General features: G+C 44.6%; 1 protein-coding gene across 2 annotated transcripts in view; it reads left to right on the forward strand.

Moving 5' to 3' along the window:
* The first annotated feature begins 230 nt into the window (after positions 1 to 230).
* Positions 231 to 19,812, forward strand: part of FAM189A1 (family with sequence similarity 189 member A1) — a 248,225-nt gene continuing 228,643 nt past the window's right edge. For both annotated transcript variants that reach the window (XM_040257388.1, XM_040257389.1), the window contains exon 1: positions 231 to 449. In XM_040257388.1, the coding sequence (XP_040113322.1) occupies positions 231 to 449 (219 nt within the window). The remainder of the gene's footprint in view (positions 450 to 19,812) is intronic.

Raw genomic sequence — 19,812 nt, forward strand, 5'->3', positions numbered from 1 at the left:
GGACGCCGCGGCCGGTCGCGCCGGGCTGCGGCGGCATGGGCGCGGGCACCGGCGGGGGCTGCGGGCGTCCGGTTCCCCGCCCCGCCCGTCCCGCTCCACGCGCGCGGCCGCCGCAGCCCCCGCGACCCGGGGGGAGGCCGACCCCTTAGTCGGTGCAACTTGCCTCGGACCCTTGGTGAGGAGGGGCGGCGCGCGGGGCCGGGCGCGAGCGGGTGAGGCGTGCAGGCGCGATGCCTCCGGCTGGCGGTCCCCGCGCGCCGCGCCCGGCCGCGCTGCCCCGCAGCCTGTCCCGCCTGCGCGAGTGCCCGGGCCGCTCCCGCATCGTGCTGGCGCTCGGGGCCACGCAGATGGCGCTCGGATGCCTCATCGTGGCCGTCAGCTTCGCCGCTCTGGCGCTCACCACGTCGGCCCGCGTCCGCCACTCCTGCCCCTTCTGGGCCGGCTTCTCGGTGAGTGTCGGCGCGGGGCGCGGGGGCTGCGGGCCGGGGACGCGGGCCCACCACCCGCGGGCGCCGAGTTCCGCGCGCGAGCTGCCGGGCGAGCTGCGACAGCCCGGGATGCGGCTTAAAACTCGGGCAGGAGAACTCCGGGGACCCGACTCACCGCTTGCCGCCCTGGGAGCGTCGCTTTCCCTTTCCCCTTGCGCTGGTCCCAGAGTTACTTTTTTGCGAAGAGACAGGAGCCCGGGCGCCCTCAAGCACTGGAGGGGCCTTCGGATGAGGGTGGGCGGCGGGGCCGGCGGCTGGGCCCTGAGGCCCCTTGCGCCCAGGGGCCGAGGAACCGCCGGGGGTGGTGGGGCTCTGGGCGACCCGGAGCGGGGTGGGAGCGGCGTGTGAGCCCGGTCCGGAGACGCGGCTCCGCGCGGCTGGCCTCGGCGGCTGGAGTCTTCGGCGCAGGGCGCGTGCCGTCGGTCGCGGGTCAGTCCTGGCGGCGGGAACCGGCCTAACCCGCCTTGGCAGCCCACCCGCTCGGCGTACAGTACGTGGCGCGTCCCGCGTGTGGTGGGGATTATTCCGCGAGCGCAGTGGACAGTGCCACTGGCCAGGCGGCCCGCGGGCCGCGTCGTGGGGGGCGTGTTTAGTGAGCTTCCTCGCCGGGAGGTGACAGATTTTCAGGCTGTTGACCCCAAATTAGAGGCCGGTGACTGACAAGAGTGAGTATATGGAAACAGGAAAGATCTATGCTGAGCAAATATTCTTTATAAAGAGAAGCCCTTGTTCTGAAAACTCTTGACATCTGTACCTGCATTTGGTTTGCGGTGCCAGAGTATGTTTTATAGGTTTAAACAGTAAATTCGGTGTGTTTTAACTCCATCTCCAAAAATCCAAACCAAGCCTTTGGAACGAATGTTTGCTATTTGTCCTTGACTTCTGAAATTTAAAAATTCTGTCGATCTCCGCTTTTGTTCTTTTGTAATGGCCTTTGTTCTCCAAGTCTGCTGCAGGCCTTGTAAGATAAGATCGAAGCAGGACCGACTGGGTGACAGCCTGATGGATACAAGTGTTATGGTTCATCCTAACGGGTGTGTGAATTTCCAGAGCTTATTTCACACCAGGAGTGAGTCTTGGAGAGCTGATTAGAACAACAGAGCGTGAGTTTCAGGCTCCCAGTGCTCAAAGTAAAGAGAGGGGATTGGAAGCAAGACCCAGGAGTCATGATTCAAAAGTGAAGTCACTCAGTCGTGTCCGACTCTTTGTGACCCTGTGGACTGTAGCCTACCAAGCTCCTCTGTCCATGGGATTCTCCAGGCAAGAATAAGGGGGCCCCTAAATACAGCCTTCAAACACATCTGTGGCTCAGTGTTCAGCATGATTTAATGTGCATTGTTTTCATGTGGTCTGAGTTTGTGTCTGGTGTGGCCCACAGGTGGCAGCTTGGTAAACGAACTGCTCTTGGCTTCTCCATGGGCCAGGTCTTCTTAGCTTTGTGGCTTTGGTTCTTCCAAAGAGCATAGAGAAAGAGCTGCCTCTTAATAATGAACTTGGAAGGGGAAACAGCCATCAGACATGGTAGAAAAGCTGTTTATTTGAAAAATGTACATTCAGTGCATTTTAGTCTAAACCATTAAATAAATATGTAAACCATTAATTCAGCTTGCATTCCCAGGGTTATTCCTTTCCACAACTATAACTTCGTAGTCTAATATCCTGCAATTCAGAGTAATTCCCCATGTGTCTTGTGTGTGCAGACCTGCCTGTAGGCTTGGGAGAACAGTGGGCAACATCCTCTGCTTTTATTTTAGAGATGGTAGATTGTGCCCCGGGTCTACCTCCCACTCTCCCCACCTCCTTACACCTCCTGTCTCATGGGCTTTTTTCAAACTGAATCTGCCACAAGCACCTTTAACTTTTTATTGACTTGAAGATCTTTGCAGAAACTAATGCCTTTGGCCAGTGATTTGTTATGTGAGTATTGAAACACTCCAGTCAATAACATTTGAATAACAAAATACATATTAATGTGTCTCCGGTCAATAATGTGTTAAAATTTTTTCCAAACAGTCTATACCCCTTTGCACAGACGGTGAATGGTTCCAGCAATGCTGGGACAGGTCAGCATGTTGTCGCAGCCTTGGGCAGTAACACTGGCCGCTTTCCTGCCCACCCACTGTGGAAACCACCTTGCAAGGACCTTTTTTTCTTAAGATGGTGACCAGGATGACTGACTTTTCACAAAAATCTGCTCTGCATGACTTGTGGCTGCCTTTCCTGAAAATGGGCTCTTCAACACTTTCTAGGTCTCTAGGCCTTCTCTGTGGTGTGTCCCTGGTGAAGAACCAACATAAAAATAACCCCTCTATTTAAGGAAAAAGAACAACCAAGAAAACAGCTTAGGTTTATTGAGCATGTACGGTGTGCCAGCCTTTACACTAAATGTTTTCCGTGCTGTGATAGCACATTTCATCCACTGCTCTTGTGCAGTTCCCTGCACTTGGACTGGACCTCCGACTGGCCTTAGCTAGCGGGGTGCTACAAAACTGAGGCTGTGTCAGGGCTAGATCTACACCCTGAGAAGTCTTGGCAGCTTGTGCAGAGTGCACCGAGGGGGAGCTGGAATAAGGAACTTGCTGTATCAGTTGGGGCTCTCCAGAGAAACAGCCAATATACACACATATGAGCAAGCTGGAGACCCTAGCATGTTGCTGGTGTCATTCAGTCCAAGTCCAGAAGCCCAGAAACTGGAGGGCTAGTGATGTGGTCCCCATTCTGGCCCCAAAGGCTGAAGACCAGTGGTGCTGATGTCCAAGGCAGGAGAAGGTGGGTATCCCAGCTCAGAGACCATGAATTTGCCCTAGTTCTGCCTCTCTTGTCTTGTTCAGGCCCTCGCTGGGTTAAGTGAGGTCCATCTGCATGGATAAAGGTGACCTTCTTTACTCAGTCTCCTGATGCAATGCTAATCTCTTATAGAGATATCCCCCTTGTTGTGACATACCCCAGAAGAATGTTGTCATGTCTGTCTGGGCATCCCTCAGTCAAGTGGGCACATAAAATGAAATTTCATGTCTACCCAAGGTCACACGTGGCCAGTGTCAGATTTGCACTTAGTTGCTCTGACTTGAGGCCACAGCTCTAGCCATAAGACTTTAATTGTGCATCCCCAACCCCAAGCTGGGGACGGGGGAGCCTGGTGGGCTGCCGTCTATGGGGTCACACAGAGTCAGACACGACGGAAGTGGCTTAGCAGCAGCAGCAACCCCAAGCAGTGGCTGAAGGGGCTGGACTTGAGTTGGCTGTGAAGGGTCAAAGGTAAAGCCTCTGTAGGGAGGAAACACCTGTTTCTTAGGAAAAGCGCAAAATATGTGTGGAAAGGCGATGATGCAAGAGAACTTTGGGGAAGCACGAAATTACAGAGATTGAGAAAGTCTAAGAGTCAGGGAGAGGCCTGGGGGGTCCTTGGCAAGGCTGGAAACAGGGGAGGGGACAGCAGGTCTGCTCGGGGGAGCAGTGCTCTTTCGGAGACCTGCCTTCAAGTGGCTGTCATGTCCCAGGTCCCCTCCATTTGGGTGACTTGGCTTCCCCAGGGATAAATGCTTGGCCCCTTTTGAGAGATGATGATCTACAGGAACAGTTTAGAAGAGTACAAAGGCTGTATGTGTGTGTGTTTAATGATCAATGAATTAATCATTTATTTAAAAATTTTGCAGCATTTGGGATCCTAGTTCCCCAACCAGGGATTGAACCTGTGCCCCTTGCAATGGAAGCACTGTGTCTCAACCCCTGGACCACCCAGGGAAGTCCACAATGAATCCAGTCTTATTTTAAGTGAACTTTATATCATAAAACAGACTAAACAGTTTTGTATATGTAATTTAAATATTAAAAAATGGAATTAAAGGGGAGGGGAAGGAAGTCTCCAGCACTTCTGCTGTCTCTCATGGAGTATTAGAGTTAACCTTTGACAGAACAGCCTCATTATTTTTCTTTGACATTTTATTTACTCCTAAGACATCAGAGACAACCGAGTACCCTGTGAATTAGCCACATGGCCAGTCACATGTGTTGATAAAGACATAACCGTTAGGAGCTGACTGATGATGCCCAGATATGTGTGTATTTTCTTTTTTCCTTTAAAAGCAACACCATACTCCAAAGCAACAGGTGTTTGTTGCAGTAACTGCAAACAAAGAAGTGTGTAAAGAAAATGACGACAGTGCCTTCTTCTGTCCCAGCTTTGTACCCACAGGTGACCTGCATTAGCAGTGTCGTTTCATGTGACATTTCTACACTTTGCTTTACAGTCACAAAAATATTAGGATTTATATGTAATGTGTGGAACGTTTCTTTTCTTTTAACATTTTTTAATGAAAAGATTATGTTACACACCACTTACTCTGACTTTTTTTTATTTTGCGTGTAATAACTATGCCCAGCCATACTGATTATTCTTACTATTTCTGTCATTGTTAACGACTATGTAAGAATCCATAGGGTGCATTTTATAATTTATTCAGTTCTCCTTTGGGGAACTGTGTCTCCACAAACCATGCTGCTTATGTAGCCTTAGAGGCCAGTGCTGGTTTTCTGAGCATACATTCTCCAAAGTGGAATGGCTAGTTGGAGGGGATTCCAATTTGGTATTTCATTAAATATTGCCAGAGTCATTCTATGAAGGATTGTAATCATCCCTGCCCACAGAAACATTGCATAAGACTACTCCTTTGCCATCATCTTCCCAGCCCAGGCTATTAGCATTCCTTCACATTTTATTCATCTGATGGAAAAGATATTTCATTCTTTTCATTTGATCTGACTTTCCGTGGTTACTTCTCTGATACCTTTCAAGTATTGGGTTGACCAAAAAGTTCATTCAGATTTTTCCGTAAGATCATATGGAAAAACCCAAAAGGACTTTTTGGCCAATCCAATATTTTCTTGCAGTTTTTCATTTCTCATGTGTCTTAATTTTTGGTGTCTTTTGCTGTATATAAAAATTTTAAAACTTTTCATGTAGTCAAATCTGTTAGCTTTCTTTTCCTCAGTGTCTGGGCTCTTTTCTTAGTAAAGAGGGTTGTCATTACAGAGGTCATACAAGCATTCCTTCACATTTCCTTCTTATGTTTTCATCTTATTTTTTACATTTAATTTTTAAATCATCCAGAATTTGTTTTGTGTATAGAGAAGGAAATGGTAACCCATTCCAGTATTCTTGCCTGGAAAATCCCATAGAAAGAGGAGCCTGACATGCTGCAGTCCATGGGGTCGCAAAGAGTTAGACACGACTGAATGGCTAAACAACAACAGTATGAAAAAAAACGCCTAACTTTATTTGCTTGCAGACCAAGTTCCTCGTACCTGTGCTTCTGTTTGGGATTCTCTTCAGTTTTACTCTATTTTATTTTTTTTTTCATTGAGATATAATTAACATACAATATTATGCTAGTCTCAAGCATACAGCATAATGATCCAATGCTTCTATGTGTTGCAAAATGATCTCCACAATAAGAGTACTTAACATTTGTCACCATATATAGTTACAAAGGGGCTTCCCAGGTGGCATTAGTGATAAAGAACCTGCCTGCAATGCAGGATACCAGGGTTTCATCCCTGGGTCAGGAAGATCCCCTAGAGAAGGGCATGGTGACCCACTTCAGTATTCTTGCCTGAGAAATCCCATGGACAGAGAATCCTGGTAGGCTACAGTCCATGAGGTTGCATAGAGTCAGACATGACTCAGCAACTGAGCATGCACACATGCACACACACCACATTACTTTGGTTAAGGCAACATACTGGTAAGTTTCACTATCTGCTCAGGCATCTCCCTCCATACTGTCTTCTTTCTCTAAAGTGCCTTGGTTCTTCTGTATTAACTTTAAAATGTCTGTGTCTAGTTTCCAGCAATGCCTGTTTAAGGTTTGGATTGCAGTTGTGTTACATTGATGGAACAATTTTGGCAGTATTGACAGTTTTATCACATGGAAGCTTCCAGTTCAGGAACACGGTTGCATTTTCGTTTCTTTGTCCTTTGTCTTACACCTTTCAGAACATCTCTTATGGGAACAGATTTTCAGTCTCCCCTAAACTTTTTTTGAAAACTAGTTCATAGAGAGTTTCCTGGTGGTCCAGTGGCTAAGACTCCATGCTGTGAAGGCAGGGGTCACTGGTTTAATCTCTGGTTGGGGAACTAAGATCCCACATGTGGCACAGTGTGGCCTAAACAAAACAAAACAGAAAACTAAACCAGTTCACATGATCATCCTAGAAAAACCTAAGTGAGGACACATCAATGAAAGAGATGTGCGATCCCTACAAGTCAGGACATAGATGTGGCCAGTCCACTGGCAGCCAGAGCTGCAGACAGAGAGCAGGGGGTGGTGGGGAGTGAATGAAAGCATTGACAGACCATGGGAACCCCGAATCACCGCAAGTTATTCACCCTGAAAAGTGGATGGACGCTGGAGAGGTGCTCTGGGTTTTCTGGTTGGGGGTAAGAACAGCCACCTTGCAGGGATGAAGATGCAAACCTGGGAGCATCTGAGAAACACACTGTGAGTTCTTCCTCCTACAAGGTCAGTGCCTCGCCCTGAGCAGAATGACCAGACACAGAAACCAAAATGAGCAGGACAGGAACACCAGCAGCAAGGAGGCATAGATTAGGATGGTGCAGGTCGGGGGACCCCCAGAAACTGCTCCAGCAGCAGCAGAAGATCCTGGGCAGAGAGAATGGCCTTGGAAACAAGGGCTGCAGGGTCTGGAGCTGGAGCAAAGGGCCAGGGTGGGGATGAGTGTCCCCAGGTTCTGGATTGAATGCTGAAAAGCAAATAAGTGGATACGTAGAGATCTCATACTTGAGTCTTTAAAATCGGTGGAGTCCAGCTGCTGAAGATGTCCTATGTGTGTGCATCTAACTCTTTGCGACCCCACAGACTGTAACCTGCTAAACTCATCTGTTCATGGGATCAGTTCAGTTCAGTCACTCAGTCGTGTCCGACTCTTTGCGACCCCATGAATCGCAGCATGCCAGGCCTCCCTGTCCATCACCAACTCCCAGAGTTCACTCAAACTCACATCCATCGAGTCAGTGATGCCATCCAGCCATCTCATCCTCTGTCGTCCCCTTCTCCTCCTGCCCCCAACCCCTCCCAGCATCAGTCTTTAACAGTGAGTCAACTCTTCCCATGAGGTGGCCAAAGTACTAGAGTTTCAGCTTTAGCATCATTCCTGCCAAAGAACACCCAGGGTTGATCTCCTTTAGAATGGACTGGTTGGATCTCCTTGCAGTCCAAGGGACTCTCAAGAGTCTTCTCCAACACCACAGTTCAAAAGCATCAATTCTTCGGCGCTCGGGTTTCTTCACAGTCCAACTCTCGCGTCCATACATGACCACTGGAAAAACCAAAGCCTTGACTAGATGGACCTTTGTTGGAAAAGTAATGTCTCTGCTTTTGAATATACTGTCTAGGTTGGTCATAACTTTTCTTCCAAGGAGTAAGCATCTTTTAATTTCATGGCTGCAGTCACCATCTGCAGTGATTTTGGAGCCCCAAAAAATAAAGTCTGACACTGTTTCCACTGTTTCCCCATCTATTTCCCATGAAGTGATGGGACCGGATGCCATGATCTTCGTTTTCTGAATGTTGAGCCTTAAGCCAACTTTTTCACTCTCCTCTTTCACTTTCATCAAGAGGCTTTTTAGTTCCTCTTCACTTTCTGCCATAAGGGTGGTGTCATCTGCATATCTGAGGTGATTGATATTTCTCCCGGCAATCTTGATTCCAGCTTGTGCTTCTTCCAGCCCAGCGTTTCTTATGATGTACTCTGCATATAAGTTAAATAAGCAGGGTGACAATATACAGCCTTGACGTACTCCTTTTCCTATTTGGAACCAAGTCTGTTGTTCCATGTCCAGTTCTAACTGTTGCTTCCTGACCTGCATATAGCTTTCTCAAGAGGAAGGTCAGGTGGTCTGGTATTCCCATCTCTTTCAGAATTTTCCACAATTTATTGTGATCCACACAGTCAAAGGCTTTGGCATAGTCAATAAAGCAGAAATAGATGTTTTTCTGGAACTCTCTTGCTTTTTCCATGATCCAGCAGAGGTTGGTAATTTGATCTCTGGTTCCTCTGCCTTTTCTAAAACCAGCTTGAACATCTGGAAGTTCATGGTTCACGTATTGCTGAAGCCTGGTTTGGAGAATTTTAAGCAGTCCTTTACTAGTGTGTGAGATGACTGCAATTGTGTGGTAGTTTGAGCATTCTTTGGCATTGCCTTTCTTTGGAATTGGAATGAAAACTGACCTTTTCCAGTCCTGTGGCCACTGCTGAGTTTTCCAAATTTGCTGGCATCTTTAGTGCAGCACTTTCACAGCATCATCTTTCAGGATTTGAAATAGCTCCACTGGAACCCCATCACCTCCACTAGCTTTGTTCGTAGTGATGCTTCCTAAGGCCCACTTGACTTCACATTCCAGGATGTCCGGCTCTAGATGAGTGATCACACCATCGTGATTATCTGGGTCATGAAGATCTTTTTTGTACAATTCTTCTGTGTATTCTTGCCACCTCTTCTTAATATCTTCTGCTTCTGTTAGGTCCATACCATTTCTGTCCTTTATCAAGCCCATCTTTGCATGAAATGTTCCCTTGGTATCTCTAATTTTCTTGAAGAGATCTCTAGTCTTTCCCATTCTGTTTTCCTCTATTTCTTTCCACTGATCGCTGAGGAAGGCTTTCTTATCTCTTCTCGCTATTCTTTAGAACTCTGTATTCAGATGCTTATATCTTTCCTTTTCTCCTTTGCTTTTTGCTTCTCTTCTTTTCACAGCTATTTGTAAGGCCTCCCCAGACAACCATTTTGCTTGGTTCATGGGATATTCCAGGCAATCACACTGGAGTGAATTGCCATTTCCTTCTCCAAGGGATCTTTCCAACTTAGGGATCGAGCCTGAGGCTCTTGGATTGCAGTCGGATTCTGTACCGCTTAGCCACTGGGGAAGCCCAAAGCTGTCCTAGCTCAACGTTTATTCTTTAGGAGCTTTCTCTTCCCTGATCAGAAAAATCTACCTCATTCATACATGGGGAACAAAAAATGGAATATGATCTAATCTTATGCAAAATTGATTCAGAAAAGAATGATGAAATGAACATAATGGTACTATAGAAAATGAGAGCATACCAGAAAAAATCATAAACTAATATTTCAAGATAAACTAAAAGGAAAAAACAATTTGAAAGGGTAGCATCCAGCATAAATTTAGAAACTACAAAAACATGGCTCGATAACAGAAAATTATGAAATGAGAACAGATTGATATCAGGAAGGAATTAGGAAAAATGAATTTTAGAATGGAAGACTAAATTATATGTAGAAGGGACACAAGAGCAAGTGGTTACCATAGCCCAAAAATAATAATACACATGAGAAGGAGAAAAATGAACAATAGCAAATAAATGAAGGAATAGACTGAGTTAGAATGTAGAGGAGACAAGGACTTCCCTGGTGGTCCAGTGGCTAAGCCTCCAAGCTCCCAATGCAGGAGGTCAGGGTTCAGTCCCTGGTCAGGGAACTAGATCCCACATGCTACAACTAAGATCAAAGATCTCCCATGCCACAACGAAGACCCAGCATGACCAAATAAGTAAATAAATAAATAAATATTTTAAAAAAGAAAGTATAGGAGACAGGCAAAGGAGTTCTATGTGTAATTAGAGTGTCCAGGAAAGGAAGAAAGGAAGAACAAAGCAATGGAATAAAATGTTTAGAACTATTACTGGCAGAAAACTAACCTAAAAATATAAAAAGACTTGAAGGTGTCCACCATGTGATGGGGGAAGAAAATCAATGGAAAATAATCAACACAGACATATCCCTGTAAAATAATGAATGTTAAAGATAAGGGGGAAAGTCTTAGTCATTTGTGTTGTGTGTTGCAGTTCTCAAAGCCAAACAAATTCTATGTTAGAAAAGGTGAAGCAGTATTTTAAAAAGTCAGTTTGGAGGGGGCAAGTTGAAATTTCCAACCTTTAGAAAAGATTGTAGAACAGACCTAAGAACTCCTGTGCTATATCATGTCTACTAGTTTCCCCAATTGTAACTGCTTTTACTATGTTTGCTCCATGGCTTGTACATGGAGACTTGTGCACACTGTCTCTCTTCCTGAATAGGGGGGGAAAAAATCCAGTATCATCAGATTATTTTTCTTGACCTTTTGGGGGCAGGCTGCAGATGTGATGTCCCATCACTCCTGAACATTTCAGTGTGTATCTCCTCCACTCAAAGACACTGTTCTATGTAGCTAGTATAAACTCCTCCAGCCTAGGAACTCAACATTAGAAGAACATTGTTGTCTGAGTCATAGACCCCATTCCAATTCCACCAACTGTCCAAAGAGTGTCCCTTTCCCCTTCCTGGCCCAGAATCCTATCCAGCAATATATGTGTGTCTTGTATCTCTTCACTCTCTTCCGTCATCCTTTATGTCTCATGTTTTCCACGATTTTAGAGTATAAGCCTTTTTAAAGAGTAAAAAAAGAAATTGTTTTGGCTGTGCTGTGCAGCATGTGGGATCTTAACTCCCTGACCAGGGATTGAACTGGACCCCCTCCCTGCATTAGAAGCACTGAGTCTTAACCACTGGACCACCAAGAAAGTCCTGAGAGGACAAGCCTATATGCTATAGGATGGCCCTGAATCTGGGTCCATCTGGTTTATCCTCATGGTCAGACTCACGTTATGTATTCTTGGAAATAAATGAAAAGCAGAATAGAGATATTCTCCTAATTCCTTCTGTGTTCTCTGATGAGAAATCCGTTGTGATTTAAATTGTTGCTCCCATGTCGGTTGACTTTTTCTCCTTTCATTTCCATTCTGCTATTAAATTCATTTGGTGAATTTTTTTACTTCAGTGATTCTGTATTTCTGTTTTTAAAATTTCCATATGGTTCTCCTTCATATCAACTAGATTTTTTTTCTTTTGGTTTTTGTAGCTTTTCATTCATTCCCTTACTTACTGGAGCATTTTTGTTATCACATCTTTAAAGTCTTTGATTGTTCCAAAATCTATCATTGATTGTGTTTTCCTGTGGGAGTTGGCATTGTCCTGATTCTTTGTAGGCCTAGTAATTTTGGATTATATCCTGGACATTTTGAATGTTATGTTGTGAGTCAGTCTTTGGAAATTGTGTAAATCCAGTCAAGAATGTTGCTGCTTTTTACAACACAAATGAACTTATCTACGAAACAGACTCACAGACATAGAGAACAGACTTGTGGTTGCCGAGATTGGGGGGAGGTTGGGACGGGGAAGAATTGGGAGGTTGGGATAAGCAAATGCAAACTATTATATATAAGATGGTGGCTTCCCAGGTGGTGCTAGTGGTAAAGAATCTGCCTGCAAACGCAAGAGACTCAGGTTGGATCCCTGGGTTGGCAAAATTCCCTGGAGAAGGGAATGGCTACCCACTCTAGTATTCTTGCCTGGAAAATCTCATGGACAGAGGAACCTGGTGGGCTACAGACCATGGAGTCACAAAGATCAGATTGACTGGTTTGATCTTCTTACTGTCCAAGGGACTCTCAAGTGTCTTCTTCAGCACCACAATTTGGAGGCATTAATTCTTTGTTCCTCAGCCTTTTTTATGATCTAACTCTCACATCCATACATGACTACTGGAAAAAAATAGCTTTGACTATATGGACCTTTGTCAGCAAAGTGATGTCTCTGTTTTTTAATATGCTTTTCAATATACATCACGTGCAGACAAATATTGTTTGATTCCACTTATGCAAGGTAACTCAAATAGTCAAATTTCATAGAGTCAGAGAGTACATTGGTAGATGCCAGGGGCTGGGGAGTCTGAGGTTTAATGGGGACAGAATTTTAGTTCAGGAAGGTGGAAAATTCAGGAGATGGATGATGGTGAGTGTTGTATAACAGTGTGAATGTACTTAGTGCCACTGAGTTATACAGTTAAATATGGCTAAAATAGTATGTTTTATATTATGTGACTTTTACCACAATAAAAATTTTTTTTAAATAAATAAAATGGATGGTTTAGGAAGAGCAAGGGGAGAAAGAAGAAGCAATTACTAGCTAATTGCATTATTGCTCTTAGGAGGGGGGTTAATAATGCCTAGAAAAGGAGGGTGCTCAAGGGGTTATATAAGGTGGTAATATAAAGCAGCAACTAGAACCAGTATCCTTCCTACGAACCTGCAGAGACTCAGAGAAAGTAGGGAGTGGGCAGCCCACGGACGGAAAGACAGAGTTTGTGCGTCATTGTTTTAAATATAAGGTTAAAAATCTGCAAAGCTGATGCCAGACATCCAGACTGTATTCACATTATGTAAATAGACTTAATTAGCCTGGTTAAAAAAGTTTTTCAGGTTGACTTAACAAAGCAAGATCCAGAGATAGACTGAAAATGGAGAGATTTAGAAAGACTAAAAATAAAAGGACTGGAAAAGATATACCAAGCAAATTCAAATAAAAAGAAAGCAGGCCTTGGGACTTCCCTGGTGGTCCAGTGGTTAAGACTTTGAACTTCCAGTGCAGGGAGCAGAGGTTCTATCCCTGATCAGGGAACTAAGATCTCACATGCCACGAGGTGCAGCCAAATAATAATTTTTTATAAAAGCAGGTGTCAGTCTTTTTTTTTTTAATCAAAGCATAGTTGATTTACAATGTTGTGTTAATTTCTACTGTATAGCAAAGTGACTTAAACACATATATACATTCTCCTTCATATTCTTTTCCATTATGGTTTATCACAGGATATTGACTATAGTTCCCTGTGCTGTACAGTAGGACCTTGTTGTTTATCCATTCTATAGATAATAGTTTGCATCTACTCATCGCAAACTCCCAATCCATCCCTCCCTTACCTGCTCCCCCTTCAAAGAAGTCTGTTCTGGGTGTCTGAGTCCTCACTCTTGATACCAGGCAAGGTAAATCTCATATATTCTTGTTTATTCGAGATATGATATGATGTAATACTGTGTCTTTGTGTTTTGCTTCAGTGCTGAACGTTTTTAATATGAATTCAGTATTTGAACTGTTCTGAGTGTTCTGAGGTTCTGTCCTATAGCTGCTGTACCTTTCCTGTTAAATGTACTCAAGTTCTGTGGTGTAGCTCTGTGTCATCATTGGAATTTCCCTTTTTCCAGGACTGACGGCTCCTATACAGAGAAACTGTCGACTTTTGTTTCTGTCTTACTTTGAAATCATTTATTCTATTTTTAAGTAAATGTCTTGTGACTTCCTGGTGGCTCAGAAGGTAAAGAATCTTCCTGCAATGCAGGAGGCCTGGGTTCGATCCTTGGGTTGGGAAGATCCCCTGGAGGAGGAAATGGTAACGCACTCCAGTATTCTGGCCTGGAGAATCCCATGGACAGAGGAACATCATGGGCTACAGTCTATGGGGTCGTGAAGAGTCAGACATGACTGAGCAACTAACATGCTTTCATTTGTGCTTCCCATTTCTACATTCATATCATCTGTAAATCATTTTGCATCTTTGTGTTAAATATTTTTCATATCAACAAGGCTTATTCCTTAACTTTTGCATTAATTGGAACCTTCATGTTGATTGATAGTGTGAAAGGAAACGTTTATGTCTTGCTTTTGACTTTACCCATCTATTTAGGAAAGGTGAGATTTCTAGGCTCCTGTCCCTGGTGTGCCCAATGCAAGCCTGCTTGCATTTGGTTTCTGCATTTAGGCACTTTACTGACCTGACTTGATAGCCTCATTTGATCATCATGGCTGTTCTTACCTTCCCTGTGTCCAACTGGTGATGAAAGTTTCAGGGTTCAGTACGCTTAGGTAGACGTGAGCCTTAAAGACCATCAGGAATTGGGGATACTGGCATTTCGGGGGGAAGGGAAGACCTTGGCAACTGAAAAATAAAGTCACAACCCGGAAGTCAAGAGTTGTTTTATCCAGTGGGAATTGTTAGGATTTCAAGCCCAGAAGACAGCATCTAAACTGACCCTGAAAAAAAATAAAGTGACCCTGAGAGAACTGCCTTCTAAGGGGAGGGGAAGAGTCAGGGTATATAGAAGTTTTGCAGCAAGGGGCAGGTAATCTGAATATCAAAAAATTATTGTTAATTAAAGAAAATCAGATATCTTGAACTAAGGAATTTATGGCTTTTCTAGGTATAGGAAGATGCAAGTGTCTAGGCTCAGCTCTCTGGGGCCAAATTCTGCTTCTTCATTATTCACATCCTTAATTCCTACTTTACAGTAAGGGAGTAGGGTATATGGGGTTAGATGCTTCTTGTGCTTTCTCTTATCCTCCCCACCCCACCCCACCCCACCAAGCTCCTCAGTACTTACGTTTACTAGGGAAGTAGATGATGGCTGCCAGTATTATTCTTCCTGGGCTCAGAAATTACATTTGGAAGGCTAGAATCCCTGATGACTGTGACATCCTTGTTTACCAGTATGGGAGGAAATATTCCATTTCATAGCCTTCAGTCAAGTATGTGGTAAATGTAAACAAACTACTTCCTTTGCGTCAGCAGCTTTACTCCCAGATCCTGTGACGTAACTATCTATCACAGAGACATGTAACTTAGGGGCTCAAAAATAAACCCTTAAAATTACAGCTCATCCTTCTACAGAAGAAAGAAAAAAAATAGAGAATTTGAAACTTCATGCAAAGACAGATTTTTCTTTTGAAGAATACTGAAGTGATCTAAGGATAAGAGAAGTGTTGTCTTCTCATCTATAATGAGAAATTGGATGTATTGGCTTTATAGTATTGTACACTATTGGCTGATAGTGCATACAGACAGTGATTTTTTTTTTTTTTCTTTTTTTGGTCACACCTGGTGGTATGTGGAATCTTAGTTCCCAACCAGTGATTGAACCTGGGCCTCATGCAGTGGAGACTCAGAGTCTTAACCACTGGACTGCAAGGGAAGTCCGCAGATAGTGATATTGAAGTACGTTTTTAGACCCTCTAACCTAGAATCTGAAAGCACTCAGAGAATGGTCCCTGTTTAACATATTAATAAGCAGCTTAGCCACAAAGAGTATATGCTTATCAGAATCTTGTGATTTTTTAAAAAAGAAACTACATCTTTTTTTCCCCCAACTACACCCGAGTTTTTCACAACTGTTTACAAAGGAACACTAACGTTTGACCCTGTCTCAGAAAAAGGCAAAGAAACATGGCATCTGCTTTCTACCTGCCAGTTCATCAAATTTAGCACTGGTGCGCTCGAGTCCTCTTTTCACGCCTCCCATTGCCATTCTGTGCCAAGGCAGAGTGTGAGGCTTGGAGCTGACCCTTTTCAAGATGAGGAAATATTAACACCTAAGAGGTGTGAGCGGATTCACTGAGCTGGAGTCTGTCATAACTAGTGGCACATAACTTCTCGACATTGACTTCTTAAAAACAGAGTGTGTAAATATACATACATATATGTGTATATATAATACCCTTCATTTTATTTTTGCTATATAAAGAATAACAAAAACCAAAAGAAAATGAAACAAAAAGCCAGAAAAGCCCTGGAGCAAGGTGCCTGTCTGGTGACCTAAAGAGTTACACTCGTTGGGACTTCCCTGGTGGTCCAGTGGTTAAGACTGCCCTTCCATTGCAGGGGGCATGGGTTTAATCCCTGATTAGGGAACTAAGATCCCACTTGCTGCTTGGCACAGCCAAGATAAATAAATAAAATAAAAAAATTTTAAATAGAGTTACACCCGTGGCTCTTACGTGTGGTTCAGATGGTGTGCCTCTCAAGCGAGCAGAATGGAGTCAGAGTTTAAGAGAAAGAGCCCTGATGTTGCATATTGTGGTAGAAGCAGCACAGTTCATCTCTCTGGTTTTTGATGGTGGTGGTGATTTTGGTGATGACAAAAGTGTTGTCAACTTAATATCATGGAAATTAAAATTGTTTTAACAGCATGGAAGGGTGCAAATTGAAATGCTAAACTGATCCCTCAGCTCCTGTGTTCCCCATCCCTCACAATTAAATGTTTTCAACATTTCTGTTGTTATTTCTTTGATGGCAAGTATAGTATGCCATGGGCTTTCCTGGTGGCTCGGCTCGTAAAGAGTCTGCCTGCCAGTACAAGAGCTGCAGGAGATATGGGTGTGATCTCTGGATCAGGAAGATCACCCGGAGGAGGAAATGACAGCCCAATATTCTTGCCTGGGAGATTCTGTGGACAGAGGATTCTGGCGAGCTACAGTCCATGGGGTCTCAAAGAGTCGTACATAACTGTTGACTTAAAAAATAGTCACAGTCTAGAAGTTGAGAGCTATGTTTTATTTGGTGGAAATTTTTAGGTCTTAAACCTAGGAGTCAGCATCTCAAGTAACCCTGAGAGAACTGCTCCGAGGAGGCGAGGGGAGGAGCCAGGTTACATAGAAGTTTTGCTACAAAGGCCGGGTAGTCTGAACGTCAAAACGTGATTGTTAATTAAGGATAACCAGATATCCCAAGTTAAGGAATTTAGCGCTTTTCTACGTATGGCAAGATGCAAGAGTCTGGACTCACTGAAAGCATTCCTTTCATATGCATCTCAGCTACCTGGGGCCAACCAACATCCTGCGATTTTCCTCAGGGCTTGGGGGAGTGTCTGTAGCCTCTTGGGTGCCAGATCACAGGTGTTATTCTCCTTCCTGAGTGCCCTAGAGGGCTAGAATCGATGTTGAATGTGACATCCTTGTTTATTGACATGGAGGGAAATACTCCTGAGCGACAAAGTACACCGTATGCCAGGTGTTGCTGGTAAGAGGTCTCATCCATTGTGGCTCATCTTTTGCTGGAAACCTAGCCTGTTTTACATCTCTGAAAATTTCTAGGGTCTTGTCTTCTTTTTTACAGTCACCATAATTAAGATTATGATGCTCTCTTCTATTTTTCCTGCTAATTTTTCTTAATGTTCATCTTATTTTCTGTTTGCATTGTTTTCCATTTCTGCCTGAGGGTACTAATTAAGTCAAGAAGGGTTCTTACTTTTGAATCCTCTGTTTGCTCTCAGGCTTTTCTGTTTATTCCTCCAAGTCTGCCTCTTTTGTGGCTTTGATTTTCCTTAATGGTCTGGTGGTTCTTGGTGTACTTTGGGGTTTATCATTGAAGACTAGGACTAGATTCATAGTGGTGCTTGACATGTTTTCCTTGACTTTCCTATCCTGCCCATCAAGCAAGGGCTTGACCCGGCTGTCTTAGTGTGGGCAAAGCTGAGGGTGGGCAGCTTCGCCTCTGGGTATTGGGCTGGGCCTCTCCTCTCATGCGCTTGAAGTGTGTACTCTGGGTTGTGAATTCTCACTTTGAAAGTGGACAAGGCAGAAAGCTCATTTCTTTGGTGCATACAGCACTGTTTTGGTTTCTGCCTGAGAGCAGAAACCAGTGCTGTAATTCTGGGGAGAGGGCGTGTGCCTGGGATCCTGAGGTCCATCTGTAGTTCTGCAGACAGACTGCAGTAATCTGCATCGCGTCTTTTTTCTTGCCTTTGCCCTTGGGACCTGTCTGGGGGCTTATCTCCAAAGACTTCTCTTCCGTATGGTAGCCCGATCTAGAATCTCCCATGTGGATCCTTAGCCAGTCACTGATCTGAACTTTTTCTTCTGTATCTTTCCATGGTCTTCTCTTTCCTCTCTGGCACCCAGATTAGGTGAGAACTTCAGGGGAGCTGCTCACATGGTCTGAGACTGGTTGGCAAAGTTGCTACCCATGAGTCCTGGGCTAGCTCATTGCACACACCCCTCTTTTTTTTTTTAACTCTTGAGTTTTCTTATTTATTTCTTTGGCTGTGTCAGGTCTTAGTTGTAGCACACTGGATCTTTCATTGTGGTGCATAGGCTCTTTAGTTGTGGCTTGCAGGCTTAGTTGCCGCAAGGCATCTGGAATCTTCCCAGACCAGGGATCAAACCCATGCCCCCTGCATGGGAAGGTGGATGGATTGTTAACCACTGGACCATCAGGGATGTCCCTCTACTCTTTATTCTTGGTAGTGTGATATTTCACAGTATTTCATGAAGGGACTTACGCAGTCAATATGTCCATTCTTTGATGCTGGAAACCCTCTTTGATTATTTCCTCCCGGAGGCCTGTTCTGACCACCCTCATTCCACTCTCCTATCTTGATTTTTATTTTCCTTCAGAGCACTCTGAGCTACCTGTGTTATGCCCAGAGTCCGAGTCCCCAAAACTGAGAGAATAAGACGTCCACAGCAATGCAAAAGCATAAAGGGGTTTATTACTAGCTCGAGCCAGGGCCTAGGTTTTATCCAGCACAGTGGAATCCAACAAAGGCCCTGAGCTCTGAATCACATATACTTTTATACAGACGGTTCTTTGTTTCTGTAACAGCATAGCTGATTGGTTAAACCTCGCATCCCTATCTGGATTGGCTCGGGTCTGGCGCGGGCGGGCGCTATGGGGATTTTTCTGATTGGTCGAGCTACACTGCCTGCGGGAGTTCCCAGAGCCTCAGCTTTTCTCAGGCCTAGCCTGCCCCTGAGTGTCTGTCCTGGCTTCTGTTTGGTCCTAACACCTGAAATTAAATCTGTTTGTTTGGCTATCTAAGTGGAATCAAAACCTCTGGCCTGTGTGAACCTGTATGCGCTCAATATCCATTTGTTCAATTGTGAATTAATGGATGCACTGTGCTTCTTTATGTGTTAAAAGTTGATGGTGCTCCTTCCCCTGGGTTCTTTTTGTGTCTTTTTCTTTCTTGTTCTCTTTTTCAGTCTTTCTCTAACAGAATTCACTTGCAGTCCCACTTACTGTTTCTACATAGCAGATTATACCCACAGGTAGTAGCTGGAAAGAGCTATTTTATGTTCTCACTGGGGAATTTGGAGGGACTCTGTGGGGTGGGTCTCCACATCTCAACTGCATCAGATGCTGGTCGGGGCTACGGATGTCCTAAGGCTTGGCTGGCCGGACGTCCCAACTGCCTCCCTCACTGCTGGGGTTACTACTGGCTGGCAGCTGGGAGCTTAGCCACATGCTTCCTCGTGGCCCCTCTGGCCGGTGGTCTCAGTGTGGTTGGACTCCTCCAGAGCAGACGTCCCAGGAGCACTGGTGGAAGCTGATGCCTTTTCCAGCCTCATCTCAGAGGTCACACAGCCCTGCCCACCTCCAGGGGAGGAGACAGAACCAACGAGTCAGACACGACCGAGCAACTGAGCACATGTATGTGCAGCAAAGCAGGGGCCTTGTGTGTCCTCACAGCAAACACAGATGTGTCTGATCCTGTCCTGATGGTTCCAGATTCTTAACCACTGGCCCACCGGGGAAGTTCCTCATTTTTTTTTTTTAATTGCATTTTCCTTCATTTAAAAAATTTGTTATCTGAGTTCATATTGGGGTTTCCAGGGTGACTCAGTGGTAAATGAATCTGCCTG

Source organism: Oryx dammah, unplaced genomic scaffold (genome assembly GCF_014754425.2).
Source record: "Oryx dammah isolate SB20612 unplaced genomic scaffold, SCBI_Odam_1.1 HiC_scaffold_16, whole genome shotgun sequence".
NCBI classification, from domain to species: Eukaryota; Metazoa; Chordata; class Mammalia; order Artiodactyla; family Bovidae; genus Oryx; species Oryx dammah.